This window comes from Polypterus senegalus, chromosome 12 (genome assembly GCF_016835505.1).
Source record: "Polypterus senegalus isolate Bchr_013 chromosome 12, ASM1683550v1, whole genome shotgun sequence".
Taxonomy (NCBI): domain Eukaryota; kingdom Metazoa; phylum Chordata; class Cladistia; order Polypteriformes; family Polypteridae; genus Polypterus; species Polypterus senegalus.
Genome location: NC_053165.1, coordinates 48068677 through 48092274, shown reverse-complemented (window position 1 = coordinate 48092274; position 23598 = coordinate 48068677). Strand labels below are relative to the sequence as shown.

Here is a 23598-nt window from a genome sequence, read left to right as displayed (position 1 = left end):
TTGATGAGTTCTTGTATGCCTTGAGAGCGACGCTAAACTTGGGAGCACGGTTACAGTTGGCGTGCATGGCTCTGTCGCGTGTATCCCATGACGTGGCAGGAGGGTTAGAGTTGGTGGGCGAGGCTCTGTCGAGCGTATCCCATGGTCTTAAAGTTGGCGGGTGGGGCTCTGTCTTGCGTGCTTAGTGAATTAATTTATATATATATATATATATATATATATACATATATACATATATATATATATATATACATATATATATATATATATATACATATATATACACATATATATATATACACATATATATACACATATATATACACATATATATACACATATATATACACATATATATATATATATATATATATATATATATATATACATACATACATACATACATACATATATATATACACACACACATATACATATATATATACATATACATACACACACACAACAGTTTCATATGAAACTGGAATAAGGACAATTTTGTTTGCACCAAGTTTAATAGTTTTCCTTTATATATACACAGAAAGAAAAACAACAAAAAAGGCACTAAGCATACTTATGCCTACTTTACAAAGTAGTCTAATTGATATATGTCTGAAGAATAGACACACTTTCAAGAAAGGAATCTTGCTTTCTTTCTGACCTGACAAGAAAAATCATTAGGGAAGCTTTTCACTAGACAATTAACCAGGCCATTCATTATGTAGCTGTTTGTATATTAATAACATAAGCAATGGCAGTGGTGCACTTAGGCAGAAATAAATCAGCCATAAAAAGTGGATTCAGGCAGAACTCATATTGCACAAATTATTTATGGAAGTCAGGATCTGTAAAGGATACACCAGCTTAAATGTAGAGGGTCTTAAAATCAATGACTAATCAAACCCAGTCCTAACTTTTGAAAAGAAAGGATAATAGACAAATTTTTTGCTTACAAGAACTGATATTCTCAGTGTCTATTAAAAAAATATACCAGTTCACATGAAAATTGAATTAAGGACTTCACCATCCTCTAAACCAGGAAATGCACCGCTTGCTTGTGCCTAGAGGCAGTCCCTACAAACACGGGTAAAGGAGTTTTTCTATTAGCTTATGCTGTAAAGGAGCTAGCCCTGAGGGACTGCAATTCAGACACTGTGTTCGTGGTCGACACTGGCAGTTACCACAGTGCAAAATGTGCTACTTGTAATGGATTGTGGAGTGTTTCCATGACAAAACACCCTGTTACAATTAAAGAATCTAAATACACAGTAACTATTTTTGGTGTACGTTTATTATATATAATATACTTATTTGCAAAGTTCTTAACATTTTGGTGGTCAGAACACTACAAATTTATTGTACATTTCCAGAACGCTGAGCTCAAAAACCCGGGCTGGTCACCATGTGTTTTAAGTTTGCATATTCTCCCCAATGCTGCCATGGGTGTCCTCTCTAAGTACTCTGGTTTTGCTCCTGGCAACCCTACAATTGTAAGGCATAAGACAGACTGACAACCCTGCCTTGCATCCAATTTTATCTGAATTGGCTGCAGACTCAAAAACTATTTACTAGAATAAGCAGGTTCAGTTAACAAATAAATGTAATTGTCTTTTTCTCTTACACATACCTGAAAGATCAAAGTTATTATTACAAACATACTCTGGATATAATTATTACTTATCTGGAGATTGAAATTTAAAGTGTTACCCTGCTAAAAACATTTTTTTCTGCTCGTTTAATTACCTTTAACATTTTTGTGCCCTTACCAACATTATCACAGACTAAATAGTGAGCACATTTTGACATTTTTATTATAACTCTGTGGATACTGTATGAAACTCAAACTTAATATTGGACAGCAATATTTCAAATCATCTAGGATTTTAGATGTCTGGCTTTAGATATAGCACATAAGCTCTAAATAAAAGTGGTTAAAAGAGCAGCATCTGAAGTTTTAAATTACCTCGTCAAAAACTACAGCATGGATGCAGAGTAACAAAGTTTAAGGTCATCCAAACAGGATGAACAGACAGTGTTTTCTTGCAAACACTAAATGCTGTTCCACAATAATAGATTAAATTGAAATAGCTCATGTAATGTTTAGAACAGGTGTTAACTTAACAAATGAGGAATCTGGACTGTTGTGCAAAATCCCTGCAAGCATTAGCAGTACAGATTTTTTTGATTATTTAATTAGCAAAACTGATAAGAACCCAAAGTTCAAAGTTACCTCACAAATTTTGCAATGTGGTGTCAAACCTTATGTCTCCTTGTACACTATTGTTACAACCGCTATACAGAATATAGTGGGAACAATATTTTTATGGTTAATTAAATAAGAAGAAGACATGGCAAACAGTGTTCAAAGCAACCTAAATCATTAATCTAGTTCTTTAAATATGACGGTTGCATACATAATGTTATCACCAAGTAATTACATGGGAAGGGCACATGTACCTAACACAGTTAAGTATTTAGTGTAACTTCATTTAATTTCTTTTTAGGGTGAGGATAGAAAATCCTTACAATTATTAGCATATAATAACCGTGCTGAAAAAACCAATAGAAACAGAACATGCCAGAGGCTAGAAACATAGCAGTAGAAGCAGCAGGGATGGAAGGAGAATGCAGCAGGAGCTTCATCTGGGAAGGTAAGAGAAGAAAAGACAACAGCTGGGAGCTTGAACAGAATGAGGCTGGTTAAGGCAGATCTGTGCTAGAGTGAGGACATTCCTGTGATCATTTTAAAAGGGTATCTGAAGTCAATGACTACTTTATGTCCTACAATACTGTGCATACCTCAAACAAATATAATACTAAATATGGAAAAAAAACTAAAATACCAGTCAGTAATAATTTAACGTGTTAAAAATGGGACTATGAATGATTTTGAATTCAAACCTTTTTTTGCATCTCGTGTAAAAAAAAAAAAAAAAATCAACCAATAAATCCCTGAAATATGTTCACATCATTCCTAGACCTCGAATTTGTCCCTTGGTTAGGTGACCATTATTTTTTAGAATGAGTATTCCTTATAGTACACATTGTAAACAACAGGCATATGTACATATTTATATATGCATTTTCAAACATGCTTGATCTAATTGACTGCCACAGAGGGCCAGCTCCTATCCCAACAGCAATGAACAGAAGGTGTGAAACAACCTTTGATAGGGTGCAAGTCCTTTAGCAAATCTTTGATAATACTGTATCTCATTTCATATTCTCTCTATTTATTTTAATGCAAATCTGAAATGTGTTTTATAGCAGTAAAAAAAATTTAAGTACAACAGCACATCTACAACTCTTGGTTACTCACTTTAGTCTATATTATTAGAATATACAAATAAGTTCCTATAAATGCTAAAGGTGGTTTTATTTTACAGTACATACTTTGAAGTCAAAATGGCAATTAACAGTAGCAAGAGAAAATGTAGCTTGGGCAAATATGGGGTAACTGTTCAAAATCATTGATTAGTAAAACAAAGGATTATTGGACTAAACTGAGCAGATTATAACTAATATGCAAGTTTCATTAATGTAATTTTAAGTCAGTTAAATATACAATTTTACCAGCAATCACTAAAATACTTTTAATCCACCAATTAATTTTTACATACATTAAAAACTACAAAAAAGTCCCACTTTAGCCAAATTCTGATTAGTAGCAATTTTTAAAGCTCATAAAATTATAAAGAAACACATCAAAAAAGCATCCTGGCCATTGTCAGTAACATTAGCTACATTTATTAAAGTTACTTCATTAAGTTTGCATAAAAAGTCCCAGCTACGTAAAATACTCAGTAAATGCTTCCACTTGTGTAAATATTTATATACAAATCCCTAAACAGAATAAAAAAAAAAAAAATTAACAGTTATGTGTAACAGAATAATCTGCATTAAAAGGTCGAATGCAAAAAAGCAAGAACTTTGAATGCTTGTTCAACATTTATAAGAACTTTAATATTTATGCACTCACCATCACAGTTGATAAGGTGAATCAGCAATTTCAGGTAATTTTGAGTCTGACGCACCAAATCCCATGACTGGAAATAAGTGAAAATGTATTTTAAAATCTAAATCTTACAAAAGCCAATCAAACTGTCAAGAACTTGACAGTTTTACTACAGAGCATAACTAAGAAATATGCACCAATAAGTAACAAAGCTACCCATTTTCACACTTCCTAGTGTGTAATATATAATCATGTTGCACCCCGTAGCTTTTGTTGACTTCTCAATATAGTTCCAGTTCTTCTAACCCTTTACATTACGTGTTCTCTACATTTCAGCATATCTCATTGGAGCCTACATAAACAAACTGTGTCATGCACAAAAAACATTACTTTCAATTCAACATTTTGTCACATTGCTGTCCAAAAGATCAAGTACTGTAGAACTTCTGCAAATTAAACTAATGCAAATTCAATTGTACTGACAGCAGAATATAAAACAAGAAGGGAAAAGAATGCAAAAATTAAAGCTGGTGCAATGTCCTGCATGTCATGCATTACAAAAGAAGGGTCTTCTATATTCTCACTCTGTCTCAAATAGGGCAAGAAGGGCAGAAGAAGAAGCAAGAATTACTCCCCCAGTATTAACATAACATTTTACCCCCAATGATGCAAGATTCTCTTGTAATTCACTCTATGTCATAAGTAGTATCAATATGTTTATAATTACACCATGTGCATCATTACATATAGCTCTTGCTAAATTATGATGTTTATTGAAACAGTTCACTTTTTGAACATATAAATTAATCTCATCAAATGTGCCAGCCTAATGAATGGAGACTGACTACGCTTGTTCTTCTCCAATTTTCACACATACAAGTTTGACCGGATAAACATTTAAATGGGGCTCAGTGCAAGTAAAATTAAGGGCAATACTAAAAGTGTCAGAGAACTGGATGAAACGTGACTATCCCATAAAAATGCCATTAACAGACATTTGGACATGAACCCAGCATATGCAGGCTTGAAAATAAGAAGAGGCAAATAATAAATAATACTTTATGACCAACACCCTCCAAACCCCTCCTCATCAATCCCCTCCACATCATCCACCTATCCTTCCTTCCTTATTTGCTATATATTGCCGTAAGTTCCTGTAAGTCTAATCATTTTCCTCTGATGATAATTCCTTGTAGGAATCCAAAGCTGAGGAATAAAAAAAACTATTTTAAGATACCCGAGTCATTTGCTCCCTTTGTGAATTTCCAGCTACAAAAATGCTAACCGTATCACAGACCTTCACCTCCTTATTTTTATATATATAATTGAGATAGAGATTGAGTGAGAGAGAGAGAGAGAGAGAGAGAGAGGGGGTGTGTAATTATCACATAATTTCAAGAAATAATGATTTTATACATATATCACATAAATTACAAATAGCTTCAATAAACATATTTTGTGCTTTAATTTGGCAGATAGTATTTAACAAATAGTTACTCACCTGGTATTCACTCCAGTCAATGTTTAAATTCTTGCTGAGAGAGGCTGGAATAAAAAGTGGAGCATCAACATAGTCCTGTTTTAATAAAGAAAGGACAAAATTAGATTATTTTGACAGTATGTTCAAAAAATGTTATAAATGGTAATTTAAACAATTGCAACTGAAACCACTATTACTGATGAAGATACATACTGCTGTAGATTGAAGACAAGACAAAAAGCAATGTTGATGCAACAAAGAGCATGAATTATAAAAAAGGAACAACTGCACAGTAAAATACCGATACTATAGTTAAGATAGAGGACTTCTCAATTTTCTTACCTGGTTCCAATTAAAAATCAGTCCTTCAGCAGTATAATCCCTGTCTTTATAATCTTTAAAAAATTCACAGCCTAGAAATAAGAGGTACAATAGATTCCAATTAACAAAAAATGAAAAATGGATACAGTTTAATAACAAGGAGAAGGCTTTGTAAATGATAAATCTGTATCTAAATATATTTTTAATATCACGGGACTTCTTTTAATAGACTTAACTACTAACATTAACACCCAATATAGTAATATTGCCAGAATACAGGAAAGGTTACTTATTCAGGACAATGTTAAAATGTTCTAATTGACAATTTTAAAGGAAATGACAAAATAGAATGCAAATATCCAAAACATACAGCCAACTAACAGAAATATCAACAGTTTTCAAACTTTCTGAGAGTGCTGGGTACTTTTATTATAATTAAGAAACATAATGAACGTATGAAGCTTTACATTATTTGTTTTGCTTATTTCTTGACATATTTATATTAGACTAGGTGTCAGTCTTCATACACAAATAATTTTCCTTCTAATAAGACAAATAAGCAAATAACAAAAAATATATATATATTTTTATGTCAAATGCCTATATTGTCACAATTTAAGAAAGTTACCTAAATATGAATTTTAAGGCTTTCAACCCCAATGAATGTGCAATAGTAAGCAGACATGTTAAGGATATAGTGAGCTACCTAAAAAGCAATGTAAAGAGCAAGAAACCATGTGTACTCTGTGTCGGTAAGAACCACTGCGGTGTAGCACCATAAAAATACCTGTGCACTTACTACTTATACTTTGTGCATGCTGTGGTGATTATACCGTCTCTTGTCAGACACAGGGCAATCCTGCTACTTGATGAGAAGTGTTAATCCTGAACCAATAAAGGTTTTTACATATGTTAAACACCATTCTTCCTGTCTCAATGGCATGAATGGTTACTTAATGGAATAGTTTCGTTACTACAGTATTTTTATGACTGGAAACAAATACAATTTTGCTCACATTGCTGCCGCATCACTAATGTTGTTATAAGTAACCCAGGCCCTAATGTGTGGCAAATGCCAAAGGAAATAAAATAACAGAAGTAAAATCAAGAACAAACTTGAAAGTGAGAATTCTCTGAGAGCAGGTAAACTGTGTGAAAGAAAAATAATTTACAGTATACATCTAATAATAGAAAGGACAAACATATTTGAAAGAAATTATGCAGTTAAGTATCTTAACTTGGTAAACACACATACCTGGGTATGGAATAGAAAGAAGGGTAAAGTCTGCATACCGCTGAGCCTTGTCTACCTTTTCAGAAGAAGTCACACTGCAGTTAAGAAAGTTCCATAATTAAAAGCTCAGTACTAATAATTATCACATTATCTTTTTTAGGAGTACAATTAAACATTAGCATTTTAATTCTGTATCAACTTTACAAATACAGGAATAACAGACATGGGTTTAAAGTGATGTCTATGGAGTAATTATTGCACAAAGTACTTTGAAGGTCATCAAACAAAGTGCACTTACATACACTGGAATGCTACATAGAACTTACTTGAGGCCAAACTTCACTTTCTTGTTTTCCACCATAAGGTCACAGATGTACCGGACAGAGAGATATCGAAGTAGTTTAATATCGTGACCTCTGACTTTGTCAAACAGCTGTGAATCTCCATTTCTACAGTAACCAAAAAAGTGCACATCAGAAAACATAACTTAAAGTTGACACAATAGTTACAAGAAACAATTAATTTTTAAAACAGTTGGCAATGGGCGGCATAGTGGCACAGTGGGTAGTGCTGCTGCCTCGCAGTTAGGAGACCCGGGTTCGCTTCCCGAGTCCTCCCTGAGTGGAGTTTGCATGTTCTCCCTGTGTCTGCGTGGGTTTCCTCCGGGTACTCCGGTTTCCTCCTACAGTCCAAAGACATGCAGGTTAGATGCATTGGTGATTGTGTGTGTGTGTGTGTGTGTGTGTGTGCACCTTGCGGTGGGCTGGCACCCTGCCCAGGGTATGTTTCCTGCCTTGCGCCCTGTGTTGTCTGGGATTGGCTCCAGCAGACCCCCGTGACCCTGTAGTTAGGATATAGCGGGTTGGATAATGGATGGATGGAACAGTTGGCAATCTAAATTTCTTATATTCAATATTTCAAAATGCACTAGAGTTAGAGACAGCATTTAAGAATTAGGGTAGGGAAAAGTGTTTGCCACATTGTAAACCTTCTTAATATTTTTTTTTTTTTATAATGAAGTTTGTCAGACTTATTTACAACTACAGGAGTATACAGATTATTTTGTGTGTTGCGAAAGGCAGTTGAACATGTAACATCGAAGTGTTAAAAAAAAAAAAAAAAGGTTTCTGCCATTCCCCAGTTTGGCTGTTACATTCTTATTGGATTTTACAAATATATTATTTACTATATATTTTAACTACTTTAAACTTAATTCGATAATACAGAGTTAAAACAGATGTAGTAAAGTGTTAAAGCTTTTTTTGCCATTAATGACAAAGACAGCCTTCTGTCCAATATGAAAGAATAGACTTTACAAATGCAGGCTGTTCTGCAGAGCTCCATTATAACTTGGCTCTCAAGTCCCCTTTCAGTTAAAATATACACCTAGCAGAGGGGTAGAAAGACTAAGTAATCCCAAACACAAGGCATTTCTCTCATTCATCTGTAAGACACCATGTGAACTCAGGAACTTTTTGTGGAGGAAGGGCTGGCATTGCCTTCTCAGAAACCTGTACTCTTCACCCTAAATTGGTTTAAAGCTACAACAAAGTTCTGAGTAAATAAATAAAAGTAGTGCCTTAAAAGGGTGGTGTAGATAATTACAGGTTTTCTTACCCCCAACTGATGGTTAAATAGTCTACATCATTATTTCTAGTGATATTTAGAAATAAATGTGTATTGATAGCTTAATATTATTGCCATGACCGGTGTCACACACAAGCTAGTGGGCCTGAATAATAGTAGTACCACACAAGATCAGGGGGTGGCAAGCTGCACTAACTCTCTCTCAATCAATATTCTGTAGACCATCCATGGGAAATCCCACTAGGTACTGGTGCCATTGATGACATCATTTCCAGTACCAGCCTCATTGATGACATCACTTCCTGTACCGGAGCTATTAAAAATGTCACTTCCGGGTCTGGTGCTACTGAAGACATCACTTCCAGTTTTGGTCCTGAAGACGTCAATTCCTGTACTGACCTTTAAAGCCGTCATGTCCTCACTATCAAAACAGTTCTGTTTTGGACATTGAACCAATCACAACTCAACAAAATTACCCAATTTAGCAGCCAAGGCATAATATATTGGTGGCTGCCCCAAGCCTTTGATGTTTCTCTAGTCTTTTTTTTGACACCAGACAAATACATAAATGTTTAACTGATAATTTATTATGAAAACATTATATTAATATACCTCTTGCTATAGCATATTTGCCAGGACTTGTAACCCATACTTACATATACTGCATATAAGGGAATACTGTTTTGAATAAGAATCATTCAAATTTCATATATTAGTCAAGATGACAGCTCAGCTCTCTATTGAGTTGTGCAGTATACTGAAAAGGTACTGAAAAACTCAATTTTTAAAAAGGTATGGTACCAAAATTTAATCAATTTCAGTAGCGGAAGTAAATGACAGCTTTCAAGCATCTTGTGCCAAGTCGTTTATTGGCGTGATCTCAATATAGCCCATCTGCTCTTTGTTGTAATATACATACATAATACATCTAGCTCAATTCACCACAGGCACGAAAATTTCTCAATGAATAGTTCAAGTTCAAGAACTTAATTGTCATTGTGTTACACAACAAAATTACTTTTTGTGACAGCCCCAAGGTGCATTTAAAGAAAAGTCAAATAAGTCCAATATGTCATATACAATGAGGTTGCAAAGAACTCTACTATATTTAAGGAAATTAATCCCCCTCAGTCAAGCTAGGGTTAATGTTTCTAATTCCACTGCCGGAGAAAAGATAATTGGAATAAAGCTAGTAATTAATTCCTCAGTAAAAACTTCATGGCAATGGATCAAGTATGGTGAGAGTTTTGTCTTCTTCTATGGAAATTGTTCTGAAGCAGGACAGGGATGAGTGGCCACTACGAAAAGTGCAAATTAGGCTCTGTATTAGAGGAATCTTCAAGGAACTGTCAGGACATCTATCGGTGACCTTAACTGGGCAATGGAGGAGATTCAAATGCATGGAAAAGTATACATTAGAATGATGAAATACACCCAAAAAAAAAGATTAAGTACAGACCTGAAATGAGCACTGCATGTTGTAGTTATTGATGGTAGATATTCAAGAGGACATTTACTTTGTACTATACACATTAGCATGAAAATTGTGCATTATTTGTTCATGTTTAGTGCCTACTGAATTATGGCCGAGGACTAGGTAATATCATTAAAGTAAAATGAGTAATAACACAAAAAAAAATTGGGCAGTATTTTTACATAAGACTGTAAACATTTATGTTTTATAGTGAGGTAAATTGAATGAATGAAGTAATAAAATAAAATAAAAAAAAAAAAAGAATCATCCAATAAACGAGAAAGAGAAAAATATCCCAAACAATTTGTGAACAGAAATGCAAAAAAGCAACGTTTATAGAAAGCAAGATACAGGATAAAGAAATTCATAATATTGTTTTTGACGAGGCATTAATGTAATTTAAATTTTATTTACTTTTTATTGCGTTTTATTTTTTACTTTTACTTTTTACTATGTTTTATTATTCACTGGTATTTAAAATAGACAGTTGTAGTGAAATACCCAAGTAACTGATTTCTGTCTATAATAACTAGGGACCAAACTGTCTTCCTCTTGATCCCAGCATACTCTTCTATCTACTGTACCACCTGTTTAAATACAATCGCTTCCCCTAAAAGAAAGGGCACCCTGATGCCCTTCGAGTGGCTGAGCCACCAGATTGCAAGCACCTATTGCCCACCCCCTAGGGTTGGCAAACGACGCGAGCTGGGGGAAGAGCTCCTTACTTTGGCGGGGAGTCACAAGCATTTTCAAATAAAAAAAAATTCAAGTAATTTTTTGCAAGACCCAATGCTTCAGGACCCTACGGTTTTTGACCTTGATGTCAATGTGTCACCTAAGTTTGAACATGGGTGTAGATCTACTAGTTGACACCGAAGAACACAGAAATAATGTAAAATTTTGTGGGTAGAAGGTGTTAAAAAAGTGAAATTAGTCAATAGTCTCTAGTTATAACCTTAGTAGCTGGATAAAGGAGATGTTTTGTGTTAATTTCACTATTAAGCGGTGTAATAAGTAAGTGGCCATTCATTAGGATTTAAAATAATTAAATTAATCTGCAGAGGGATGACATGTAGTTGTTTTATAAAGACAAATCTAATACAATTGAATGAAAAAAATATCACATACTTACCTAACACTGTCATCATCTGGAAATTCATCTGTTTCTGCCCAGGCATCATCTGAACCACCTTCAGATATATGAAAAGTTAAAAGTGGAGGGAGAAAAAGTTCAGTTAATAAAACGAGTAAAAATTATAATCTTATTTTATACTGTATCGAATACACTTTTTGATCATATTATACAGTATATACACACTTTCATATATTCTTTCCATCTTAATATATACACATCATATAAATGCTTGGAAGAGGCTCCTTTTCCTTCCGAATCATTCCAGCACAGACCTCGAAAGGCAGTAATCTTTACCACAATAAGTCTTGAACACATATGGAAATAGCTTTTACAGCTAATCTCAAATTGTGCAATTTCATTTTTGTTTTTCTTTTAAACTTTAGTGGTTTGCTTTCATGTTATTTTACATATTCTTCATGTTAGGATAGTAAAGGCACTATAAATTAATTAGAAATAATACCACTTAAATGACAACAAAAGAACCCATTTGTTAAACAACAACTTTCATACATTCATTTTCAAGAACTTGCTTTTTCAAATACCGAGTTGTAAGGAGCTGGAACCAAACTTGGCAGCATTGGGTACAAGACAGTAACTATGTACAGGAAACCAGTCCACAAAACACCACGAAAATGTATTAAAGTCATCACATTAATCAAATACACAGATCTTAGTATTATGAGGACAAAGTCAGATATGCAGTGGAAATACAAAAGGATATGGTGGACAATATGCAATAAACACACAGACAATGAATGGCCCACTGACCAAACCGAAATCACTGGTGATCAGCCAAGGTAACTGTTACCCTACATTACATACCTTATCCAAAAACTCAGTTTCTCTTGGGTGTGTGAAAGGAGTGCAGGGGAGAATAATTACACAGTAAGCCAAATACAGATGTAAGTGGTATAATATTTTTATATACTGTATTATATTGGTCTCTCTAAAGCTCAAATAATTTTTAAAACTAAAATTTGCAGTATTATGAGATATAATTTTGGGCCACCTTTTTGACTTTAGATCACCAGAGTTAAAACAAATTTAGAATTTGTTTTCACTCTACAGATGGAATAGTCATCAATTCCATTAGATGAAATGAATATAGACACAGCCTTGACTGAACCACATTTTTGATAAACACAGTGTAAAGTACTTACACTGCATATAAAATTGAGCTTACCTGAGAAAATGTAATTGTAGCCTGTTCTTCCATACAGTTCACCCCACCCAGCTAATGTAGAAGAACGACAAATATGCTAAAGACATAGAAGAGAAAAATAAGGCTGCCCAATCACAGACATTAAATAAATGCATGCAAGTCAAAATCCTTCTTTATGATGCTGAATTTTGACTGTATTCAAATTCTCTTCAGAATTTTTCAGAACTTGGCAAAAACGTCATGGTTATTTTAGAATTACATGCCAGACCTGCACTAAACCTCATTATCTTATTGTTGTACTTCACAAAAACAGCAATTTTAGATAGGGCTCTGTAATCGTACAACTCTGTTTGGTGGAGGTTAACGGACAACTTTCATGGAGTGCCTTTATAGCAAACATTGTACTTGCTAAATTATTTTAGTTTGATTGTGTGGTGTTTTACTATGTTTTGTTTATTAAATAAATAGCTAAAAAATTCTCCAATTCTCATACTATTTAGTAATTATGTCTGTTGTGCCTCATATATAAAGTGAAGCACAAGAAAATATTTTTAAAAGAAACTTTAATTCTGTGGAATGCATTGTTATTTTCATCATTTAAGTAACATATTTAATAGTTTACCAGCCTTTCACTTCCAGTATTTATATTGTTAACATGGAGAACAATAAATCAAAATCTGGCCTGGTGCAAACTACAATTTCACTGAAAAACTACTGACATATTTTAACTGTTCTATCCACGTTTGTGTTTGTACAAACGAATTCCATCTTACCAGGTACTGAAGCACTCTAAATAGAATGTACTGTCAAATGTATTTACATTTATTTGATTTTAAAAAGGAAGGAAAATGATTTAGTGTGCACAAATCATCAAAAATGAGGAAGTACTGACTTGTCTGTTTATCTGGGCTAAATAATGGCACTCAGAAATAGCTATTGTCACAGTTTAAACTTTGCAGCTTCTGCATACATTAACAATAGTTCTGCTATCATTAGACAATTAACAACTGTTAACAGTTATCTTCATTTTTATATGTTGCCCTCTGTTCTTTAATAATGAACATCTCTCTAATTATCAGCTTCCCATGTGGATTTAGTAATAAATATGCTACATTAATAATATGCTCACCTTTCCATTATAGAGGATAACAGGACAAACAAACCTTCCTCGACATCTTGCCATTTTGCTTCGATTCACTAAATCCTGGAGCTTGCTTACTTGCAAAGTGCTTTCATACCTGGCAAGACAAAAAAGGACATTTGTTATTACCACAAATTAATATGCAGTTTTAAACCATTATAGACAATCTGTTTAAAACTTACAAAATGAATATCTAAGTGCGTGAAGTACAAAGTACAGTGACATTTTAATGATTGCAGTATAAGCAACAGTATTATGCATTAAAATAAATATTCTAAAAAATATACACAATGTTTTATTTCAAAATGTACTTAGGATTTCGAAGTATTCTATACTAAATGATTAAATAAAAAGGACAAATACTAGAAGAATGAAAAAAGGACTCCCACTCCAAGAAGTAACTGCTCATAATATTCCAGGAGAAAAGTAACTGTTTTGCACATTTTGAGCTAGTAACAGTGTAACAGACATGTGGATCACATGACATGAGTAATTTACGATTTTTTTTTTCCTTTTTCCATAGACTTTTCACAATATATGCAGCTGTATAGAATGAGTCACTTTAAACCTCCATTATATCATAGATGTTCTTCTCTCTCATTTTCCATGAAAACAGGAGATTATTTTTTTTCCTTGGCCAACTCTACAAACTATATTGGGTAAGTAACATATAAACCAGATTCTTTGGTATATATCTCACATGCTGAATAACGTGCATGTTACAATGTAATCATTGCATTTTAATTTCATGTCTCATGTAAGCACACTCACAAACCACTTCAGCACCATATCATATCAGCTACAGAGACATGCTTTACTTTGTAATATTCTTCTCTTATGCCAAATGCTACTTCTATGAAAATTCCTATATATCAGTCACTATGAATACAGTGGTAAACAAATTCTTTCCTTGGGAAAGAGTAGTGTCAAAAATCTCTGATAAAAATGAATTACTTCCAATTTTATTTTGTTGTCATAAACATGTGTTATAAAAACAGGTGCCATTGCATTTCTGGAATTGAAAGCATTTCTGCTTCTAACTGGATATATTAAGCACGTATTAAGGCTTTTACTTCATGATTCCTCTAGTGCTTTTTAAGCTGCCATTACAAGACGGCACAGGCTCTTTTTTTACCATGTTTTTTTCCCGCTACATTTATAAGTAACTCTTCAGTTAAGACTGCAACTTTCCTGGACAAATGAATATATGGAATAACTGTTACAATATAAATAAATTTGATCTAAATGTTGGGTTTGATTGGTTTTAAGACTGCAAGTTTGCACATGTGTGCAGTAAAGTACATCAGTAATCTGCTCAATAATCCAATAATTACTGGTCCAACAAAACTGTTAGTGAGGAATTTTTCACAAGTACATTATTAAGACTTACAACATACATCCTGCCACCTCACAGTGTCTCCAAATACCATTCTGTGTCACCACAATTTTAAACTACCGTGTTCTGCAATACCATATAGACCCTGGCAAAACCATTAATGCAAAGAATGGAAAAAAGTACTGATGATGCAAAAAAAAAAAAGACCACCAGACCACAACTATTAATTTTAACCACATCAAACAAATATGTAAATAAATACATAAAAGTATGTTCAAACTTGAAGAAGAGAGGCAAGGTATGTAATCACTCTATGAACTCCTTTACACATCACACACATGTCTGCTGACTGAATGGTCTGACTTCCTCATTGTTAATGACTAACAGTTAATATTGCACAATTTAGTCTTAATGACTAAAAGAATAGCAAAGGAAAATCTATTACTCAGAAGTCACATGGCAGGTCAAATGATAGCAAACCCTGCTTGAGTAGAAAAACTATTCACTAGAATCAGCTGGAATCATGGGATTTTTAAACGGTTAAAAACTCAGTTGTGTCTGTTCATAGTACTTTTTGTTCAAATGAATATGGAACCATTTGCTTTTCAGCACCATAAAACACAAAAACAAAGTTAACATCATTACCTGTCTTTATCATGTTCCAAACTTTCATATTCTAAAAAGACAATCTGCCGAGGATAGTGCCCACAAACCTCCCCATTTGCATTCTGAATTATGCTGTACTTGTAATTTCTGCCAAACAGCTCCAAACATCGTTTCTCAATTTGTTCCACCTAAAAAAGAAATCCAAATGATGAATTAAAACAAGCAAGAAAATAAATTAGTGAAAACAAACAGCAGTACCTGCCTTTAAGACTCTGTAGACTGCCAAAAGCCTAACATTATCAAACCTTCCCAGTCCAATTCAGGGCTATTCACTTCTTGACATGGTGACAGTTTATCACAGGGCCCACTCATGTACACAATCACTAGGCGGACAGTCTCTAATTAACTATACAAACATCTAGCAAAATTTTCAAAAAGTAAAACAAGATAAATGACGAACTAGTATAACATTATTGATGATTTTGCGTCAGAACCTTCGGCAACTAAAAACAGACTAGGCTGGTTCTTCAGTGATTTTCAAAAAAGGAATAGTGAACAATTCCAGAAGATTATTTATAGATGATTTTAAGTTTGAAAGATTTTCTATGCTTGATGATAGATCTGAAATTAGCAGCATGGACCGGTGACACCAACTGAAACATCACATTAAATGGGGACTAATGGTACTGTACATCATGAGGAAAACTTTTTGTAATAAGACAAAATTATGAGTAGAGAAAAAACAAAAACCTTGTGCCCATGAATCTTCAGTGTGTTTAATATTCTGATACAATTCAATCCATGTGGAAGGTGTCTTAGAGCGATGTCTCGACCCCTACTACAGCTAAATGTTTTTGGTACAGAGAGTGAAACATGAGGCTAACAGAACCAGTCAAAAGTCTGGACACACCCAGATATGTTCAGGTTTCTGACCGGAATGTGCATACATTTCTACAAGGATACCATGAAATCAAATCAAAAATACTGCCAACATAATGTTGCTAATGCTGCTTGAAATGACTGAGGTTTAATTTATGTTTTTATATCAGACTGCAAAGTCCCATTTTCAGCAGCTATTCCTTCAGTGTCTCAATGGTCGATGTCCTCTTCTTATACTTAATTAGTCATGTTTAAATACTAATTCGTTATTAGAGAAATATCAGTAATTGCATTAGCACAATTGAAATATGGTACTCTGTTAACTTTGGTTGCAATATACTGGCATTCATTAACTTCTTTCCTGGGTTCCAAAATATAGCAGCTTTCTCAAAGAAAAAATATTTATTTTACAGAATGAAGGTTATTCCACTTAACTGAAGATTTCACACAAAAAATGTCTATTACTCTTTTGAGAGAAGAGGGCAAACAGGATCTTTTCACTGTTGCAGGTGACACTGCTATTTGGTGTGAATTTAAGGATGAAGCCTCCGAAGGACCTGTAAGGCATTTCTTTCTCAAACTAAACACTCCATTGTCCTTATCTGCTTCTTTCACTATCCTGGTTAGGATCCAGTTTGCCCTATTCTCTCAAGGCTGTAGTAGACACGCTTGTAAAAAACCTTCCGTTTCTTAGCAATCTGTCACATGGAATAACCTTCATTCTGCAAACAAACAACAACAGACAGACATCTTTCTTGAGAAAGCAGTTTCATTTTGGACAACTTTAGCAATGCCAATACCTTGAAACCCAAATAAACAAAATAAGACATCAAAAGGTGCACATGAAACTAAAAAAAGGTTTCTCTAATAACCACTCAGCATTTAGAATAACTAAAGATAAGCAAACGATAACCATTAGGATACTGAAGGAATGTTTCATTAAAATGGTGATTTTCAGTCTTACGTGACCAAGAAAGTTTTTTTTTAAAGTAATTTCAAACAGTAATAGCTATTATCAACACTGATAATCTCTTGGCTGCATTTTAAATCAATTAACTGAAATCTTGATAATAAACTATAAGTTTCTATGAAAAACATGAACATTTCTGGGTATGCTCAAACTTTTGTCTGATACTGTGCCTATACAATTATATACAAATAATTAAATCAGCCTCTTTACAGCATGGAAACGTTCTGAACTACAATACATGAATCTAATGTTATAACACTTTAGATAAATAACAAAAGAAACATTTTAAATATTCAAACAACCCACGAAGATATATTACACTAATTCAGTGAAATATTCTAAATCATGCATTGATTACCTGAACAGTGTGCTTAAACTCAGTACACAAATATTCTATTATTATCTGCTCTATGCATATGCTTGCTGACGCTGAATTACCTTTGGATTGACTTCTTTCGCCCGGTACTGGCATTTCGAGAAGTAATCAATGAGCTCAGCTATCTCTTCATTCTTCTTCCCTGAAATCCCCGAGGCTGTGAGAGCCGACGAGGCCATCGCAGATCGGCCTAGAGGGGCTCCTCTCGCTGCCTCAATCCGGACGGTGCCCCCTTCAAAGACCGCTGCACCTTGAGATGCGCCTGGACCACCTGGCCATCTTTTCTTCGGAAGTCTTTTCTTCACCGCCCGCTTTAGGGGGCCGGAGCCGGGGAAGCCGCGGCGATTCAGGGCCCCGGGCGAGTGGAAGCCCAGCGAGAATGAAAGGGCTGAATGCCGAAATGACAAGAGACAAGGGGCGGGTCTGGGTAGGTTACAATCCTGCAGCGTGCTCTGCAAGTTTCTTTCACTAACACAGAAAATAAAAATTGAAATCTCAACCCGTCAGGTCTCGGCGGCAAGTCAGATTCCTTCGATTTACGATTAACATAAAATAAAGCCAACGAAATCACTCACTTCCACTTTCAAGAATAAAAGGACAATGCAATAGATGCAGCTTGAAAACTTTAAATCATGGACATTTCTAACCAAACAATTAGAACAATTAGAAAGTACACGATTAAATAATTATGCGGGTATTCGAGAAGTTGCCACAATTCTACCCTTCAAGAAAGAGCTCTTTCTCTCCACACAAAGCTGGGAATACGCCTCAGGAAACACCGTTGCTGTTCTGGCCTGGTATTCAATTCCACAGTTTCAGGTGCTTCCGGGAAGAAAACGTATCCTTCACTTTCAGAAAGTTTAAAAACCTCCTCATCCTGATAATACAACTAGAAAGCAAGTAGTGACGGTCTCATTTTGAAGTAATAAGGTAGCAAGGTCCAAATGTCGGTGAGCAGCAGGAGATAAACAGGAAGCTTGTAACAGCACGTGACTCAACCACGCCGCTACTAAAGGATGATGGGAAAATGAGTAGGAACGGAAACTAAGCCTACAAATATACGGAAAAGGCCGAACACGGACGGATCGCGTTTTAGTTTGTTAAAATAGATTTGGAGCTGCTCTGTTTATTCTTAGTGTATGGTGTAAAATATATTCACAACATTACTTGTTGAAACCAGGTCAGGAGGTTTTCAGTTGGCACCCCAGGGATATGCACACCTGTCTGCACAAATCATAATGTGCCTTTTTACTTACAAGTAAAAGGAAGTTTAGTAATGGGGTCAAAAAAAATCACCATTCAGTTAAGTTCAGGTTTTGCTTCTATGATTTTTCAAACGTCACAACAAGTAGATTTTTGCATGGTGTTTGTAGGAGTGTCTTTGGAAAATCAAAATTGATTTTCACATCTTAAAATTACAATTGTTGTTGATGAATTTTTGCATTGTGTAGAACTGGATGACTACATCCTAGCAAAGACTGAAAATTTTAGAACTCGAGTTTCAAAGATATCCACTCTGAACACCAACATCTATGTACAACAATACATTATGAGAAGATGGATTTATGTCCTTTAAACAGTCATGTTTGTCTCATGACAGGTTCCAGGACTATTGTTTTTGGTCCAGTACTTATCCCCATAACCTTAAAAACTCTTTGGCCCACTGTATGCCCAATAATAAATGATGTAGAACTTGTTTAATTTAAGCAGAATCTTTGTTGTTCTTCTGTTTAGTCGTGGGACCAGCCCTTATAGATTTGCAAAATTTTTCCACTAGTGTTTTTTTAAGAAATGTAAATTATTTTAATATACATTGTGGCCACTAGGGTGTGCACCAGTCACCCGAACCCGACGCAAACAGACACAAGACACAAGTCCAGCACAACATACATTTTTTTTATTTAACTGTGGGAAACACTCTTATTTGTTTCCCACCTGCACAACACAGTATGTGCCATGCACAATAAAATACAGCACTTGTCTTTGTCTTCCTTTCTTCCTCTCTCTCTCTCTCTTTCTCTCCATCTTCTGCCTCCACTCCTCCTCCAGCAAGCTTTATCCTCCTCCTCCTCCTCCTCCTGACTCTGGCTCCCAGAGTATGGTCTGCTGGTTCCTTTTATGTGATCCCCAGAAGTGCTTACATTGTCCCAAAGGTTTGGCCCAGGAGCACTTCTGGGTAAGGCTGGAACTCCATGAAGTAGGGCTTCCCAGTCCCTACAGCTGAATTCCAAATTCCATGATTCCCTGAGGAAAACCGTATTGCTGCCGCAACCCAGAGAGGCTGCCATCTAGTGCTACGGGGGAAGTAATGCCATATGTATGTCTGCTCCACTGGGTCTTTCCATTATAGTGGCGTCCCAGCCTTGGAAGGGCCCCAACCATCCATCACAACATGTACACACACACACACACACACACACACACACACACACATGCAAATTTATAAGTAAAGATAGCTGACAGTTTGTTTGTCCTGCAAGGGTATATGCTTGATGATGAAGAGAAAGTAACACACACAAACACACACACACAACAGATCTGTAAAGGCTGACATGCACAGAGGCATTAAACCACCAATCTATGCCGCTTGTTTACTTCATTTGATCTAATGTGTTCAGGCTTAATTTAAATTAAAGTGGAGGATGCCATCATCTGCATGCTACACCGATCCCTATCCCACTTGGCCAGAGGCAGTGGTGCAGTAAGAATTATGTTTCTGGACTTCTCTAGCGCCTTCAACGCCATCCAACCTCTGCTCCTTCAGGATAAGCTGACAGAGATGGGAGTAGATTCATATCTGGTGGCATGGATTGTGGACTGTCTTACAGACAGACCTCAGTATGTGCGTCTTGGGAACTGCAGGTCTGACATTGTGGTCAGCAACACAGGAGCGCCGCATGGGACTGTACTTTCTCCAGTCCTGTTCAGCCTATATACATCAGACTTCCAATATAACTCGGAGTCCTGCCACGTGCAAAAGTTCGCTGATGACACTGCTATTGTGGGCTGCATCAGGAGTGGGCAGGAGGAGGAGTATAGGAACCTAATCAAGGACTTTGTTAAATGGTGCAACTCAAACCACCTACAACTGAACACCAGCAAAACCAAGGAGCTGGTGGTGGATTTTAGGAGGCCCAGGCCCCTCATGGACCCTATGAGTATCAGAGGTGACTGTGTGGAGAGGGTACAGACATATAAATACCTGGGAATGCAGCTGGATGATAAATTGGACTGGACTGCCAACACTGATGCTCTGTGCAAGAGAGGACAGAGCCGACTATACTTTCTTAGAAGGCTGGTGTCCTTCGACATCTGCAATAAGATGCTGCAGATGTTCTATCAGACAGTTGTGGCAAGTGCCCTCTTCTACGCGGTAGTGTGCTGGGGAGGCAGCATAAAGAAGAGGGACACCTCATGCCTGGACAAACTGGTGAGGAAGGCAGGCTCTATTGTAAGCACGGAGCTGGACAGTTTGACATCTGTGGCAGAGCGACGGGCGCTGAGCATGCTCCTGTCAATCATGGAGAATCCACTACATCCACTGAACAGTATCATCTCCAGACAGAGGAGTAGCTTCAGCGACAGACTGCTGTCACTGTCCTGCTCCACTGACAGACTGAGGAGATCGTTCCTCACCAACACTATGCGACTCTTCAGTTCCACCCGGGGGGGCAAACGTTAAGACTACACAAGATTATAGACTGTTATACCTGCCTCGTACTCGCCACCTTGCATTTTTTAACTTGCACTGCATTGTTACCACTCTTTAATTAATATTGTTTTTATCAGTATACTGCTGGAGTATGTGAATTTCCCCTTGGGGATTAATAATATCTATCTATCTATCTATCTATCTATCTATCTATCTATCTATCTATCTATCTATCTATCTATCTAAATATTGTTTAAGTTGTTCACTTGATTCAATTACTTGTTCATTCGACTCTATATTTACTATACATAATAAATTCTGCATTATAAAAGTTAATGTACTTGATATTATATTACTGTACAGTACAATTGGTTGTATTGCATTGTAAAATCTTCCATTGAGTGATTTCTTGCAGTATCACTAAAGTGAAATGTACCTGGAAGTGCAGTATGGACCGTTCATAGTGATCTTTCATTGTAGGATAGTAACCCATTTCTCAGCCTGTACCTACTGTGCATACTGTATATGTTATTAAAGGTGTGATTGTGACTGAGAAGGGAAAACATGGAAAGTGAATATATTGGCTTTATCACCTTCTAGAAATACGACCTGGTGCCATGAGGAAACAATTTTCTTTTACTCAACTTCACTACGTATGTGAGGATTTTGATGAACAAGCAGCCTTAAAATGAAGTTTCTCTTCTTGGTCTCCTATCACAAGTATCTTTGTTCCCACATATTGTAGAAAGCTGTTGCAATTGGTGGCAGCGGTGGGATGGCTTTAAACCAGGAAAGAGGAATTCAAAATGTAAGTGTTTCAGGAGATTGCCTTGAGAAGTGGTTCTCCTTCTTAGTAGTCAGTGAAACTTGTGGCCACAAGTATTTGTTGCAGACAATTTGGTAATCAGTAACACATTTTTCTTTTAATATAGCTTCTTGTGTGCAGTGTGTGATTGTATTGAATAAGAAACTTAGACTAATCTCCTTCTACTCATAATCATTTCTACTCTGTGTTGTCACTGGGACCACCAATGCTGTAACATTAGATTTTCTTTACGTTGTCAATATAAATTTCTGATCTTTTCTCAGTCTTCCTTTGGTTTTTTTTTTCATGACCACAATCACCCAACATCTGCATCTTTGAGCTCCTCTGGTGATTGTGTGCTTTACAGAAACATCTTTGAACTGTGGACGTAATGCTTTCTGTTTCCACTAGATGGTATTGAAACGTGACAAATGCAGAAATCATCCCTATCCTGTGTGAAGCCAAAATTTTATTTAGTAATTTAAAGTGGGTAGAATGCTACCCAGTTAAAAGCAATGACAATAATAATATAACATTCCCAAACACACATTTATCCAATTTAGGTTAAAGCCTCACACACTGGAGCCATTCCTAGCAGCAACAAGTGTATAATAGGAACCAATACTGGACAGGGTACCATTACATTACAGAAGCCCACTTGTGTAACCAGTGTGGCTCTGAAGATGTGGGAGGAATAATGGAGTAGCAGTACTGGGCATATTAGAATCTCCACACGGACAGGAACAGGGTGATTTAAACTCAGAGTACTAGGCTTGTGAAGCACAAACAGCTGCACTATCCTGCCCCTCTAACACCATACTTCCATACATCCATTTTCCAACTTGCTGAATCCGAACACAAGGTCATGGGGGTCTGCTGGAGCCAATCCCAGCCAACACAGGGCACAAGGCAGGAACCAATCCCAGGCAGGGTGCCAACCCACTGCAGAACACCATACTTGTGATATCAAAAGCATGCTATGGAGGGTAAGGGAGTTCATTTTGCTCAAGTCATCACAACTCTGACTTTGCCTGTTATAACTTAATGAGGAGCTGCAGAGGTTTATTTTCCTGATGAATGCTACTGACTGGAATGTTTGTTTTCTTCTCCTCTATCATCTGACCATGTGATGGTCTATAAATTGCCATAGTGTTTTGGTCTTTAAGATCCATTCTGTTTTACAGTGTGGTGATGCATGAAATGGTTGTATGTTTTTTTTTAAGTAGCTGTTGTAAATATATGCAAATGTTCCCGTGTCTCTCTGTTCTCAGTGAAGAATAGTATAGAAAAGTAATTATAATATTCATTGTAATTTTAAAACATGCAGAAATTACCTTTTGTAGAATTCTTAATTATTTTTGTAGATATCTGGAACTTTATTCTGTTTATTCTATGAACCTGCTTATTCTATTACAGGGTTCTGGGAGACTAATCCCTAAACCATAAGGATTGGGAGTAAGGTAAGAACCCACCTGAATGGAACTA

General features: G+C 35.8%; 1 protein-coding gene across 3 annotated transcripts in view; it reads right to left on the bottom strand.

The window, feature by feature from the left end:
* Positions 1–18675, bottom strand: part of mtmr14 (myotubularin related protein 14) — a 53744-nt gene extending 35069 nt beyond the window's left edge. For 2 of the 3 annotated variants that reach the window (XM_039771102.1, XM_039771104.1), the window contains exons 1-10: positions 17719–18674; positions 15471–15619; positions 13478–13586; positions 12370–12445; positions 11184–11241; positions 7317–7439; positions 7012–7085; positions 5778–5848; positions 5457–5531; positions 3980–4046 (exon numbers count right to left, since the gene is read on the bottom strand). In XM_039771102.1, the coding sequence (XP_039627036.1) occupies positions 3980–4046; positions 5457–5531; positions 5778–5848; positions 7012–7085; positions 7317–7439; positions 11184–11241; positions 12370–12445; positions 13478–13586; positions 15471–15619; positions 17719–17835 (919 nt within the window). In that variant the 5' untranslated portion in view covers positions 17836–18674. Of the gene's footprint in view, positions 1–3979; positions 4047–5456; positions 5532–5777; positions 5849–7011; positions 7086–7316; positions 7440–11183; positions 11242–12369; positions 12446–13477; positions 13587–15470; positions 15620–17718 lie in introns of all 3 variants that reach the window. The other variant, XM_039771103.1, reaches the window with a different exon arrangement.
* Between the last annotated feature and the right edge of the window lie 4923 nt (positions 18676–23598).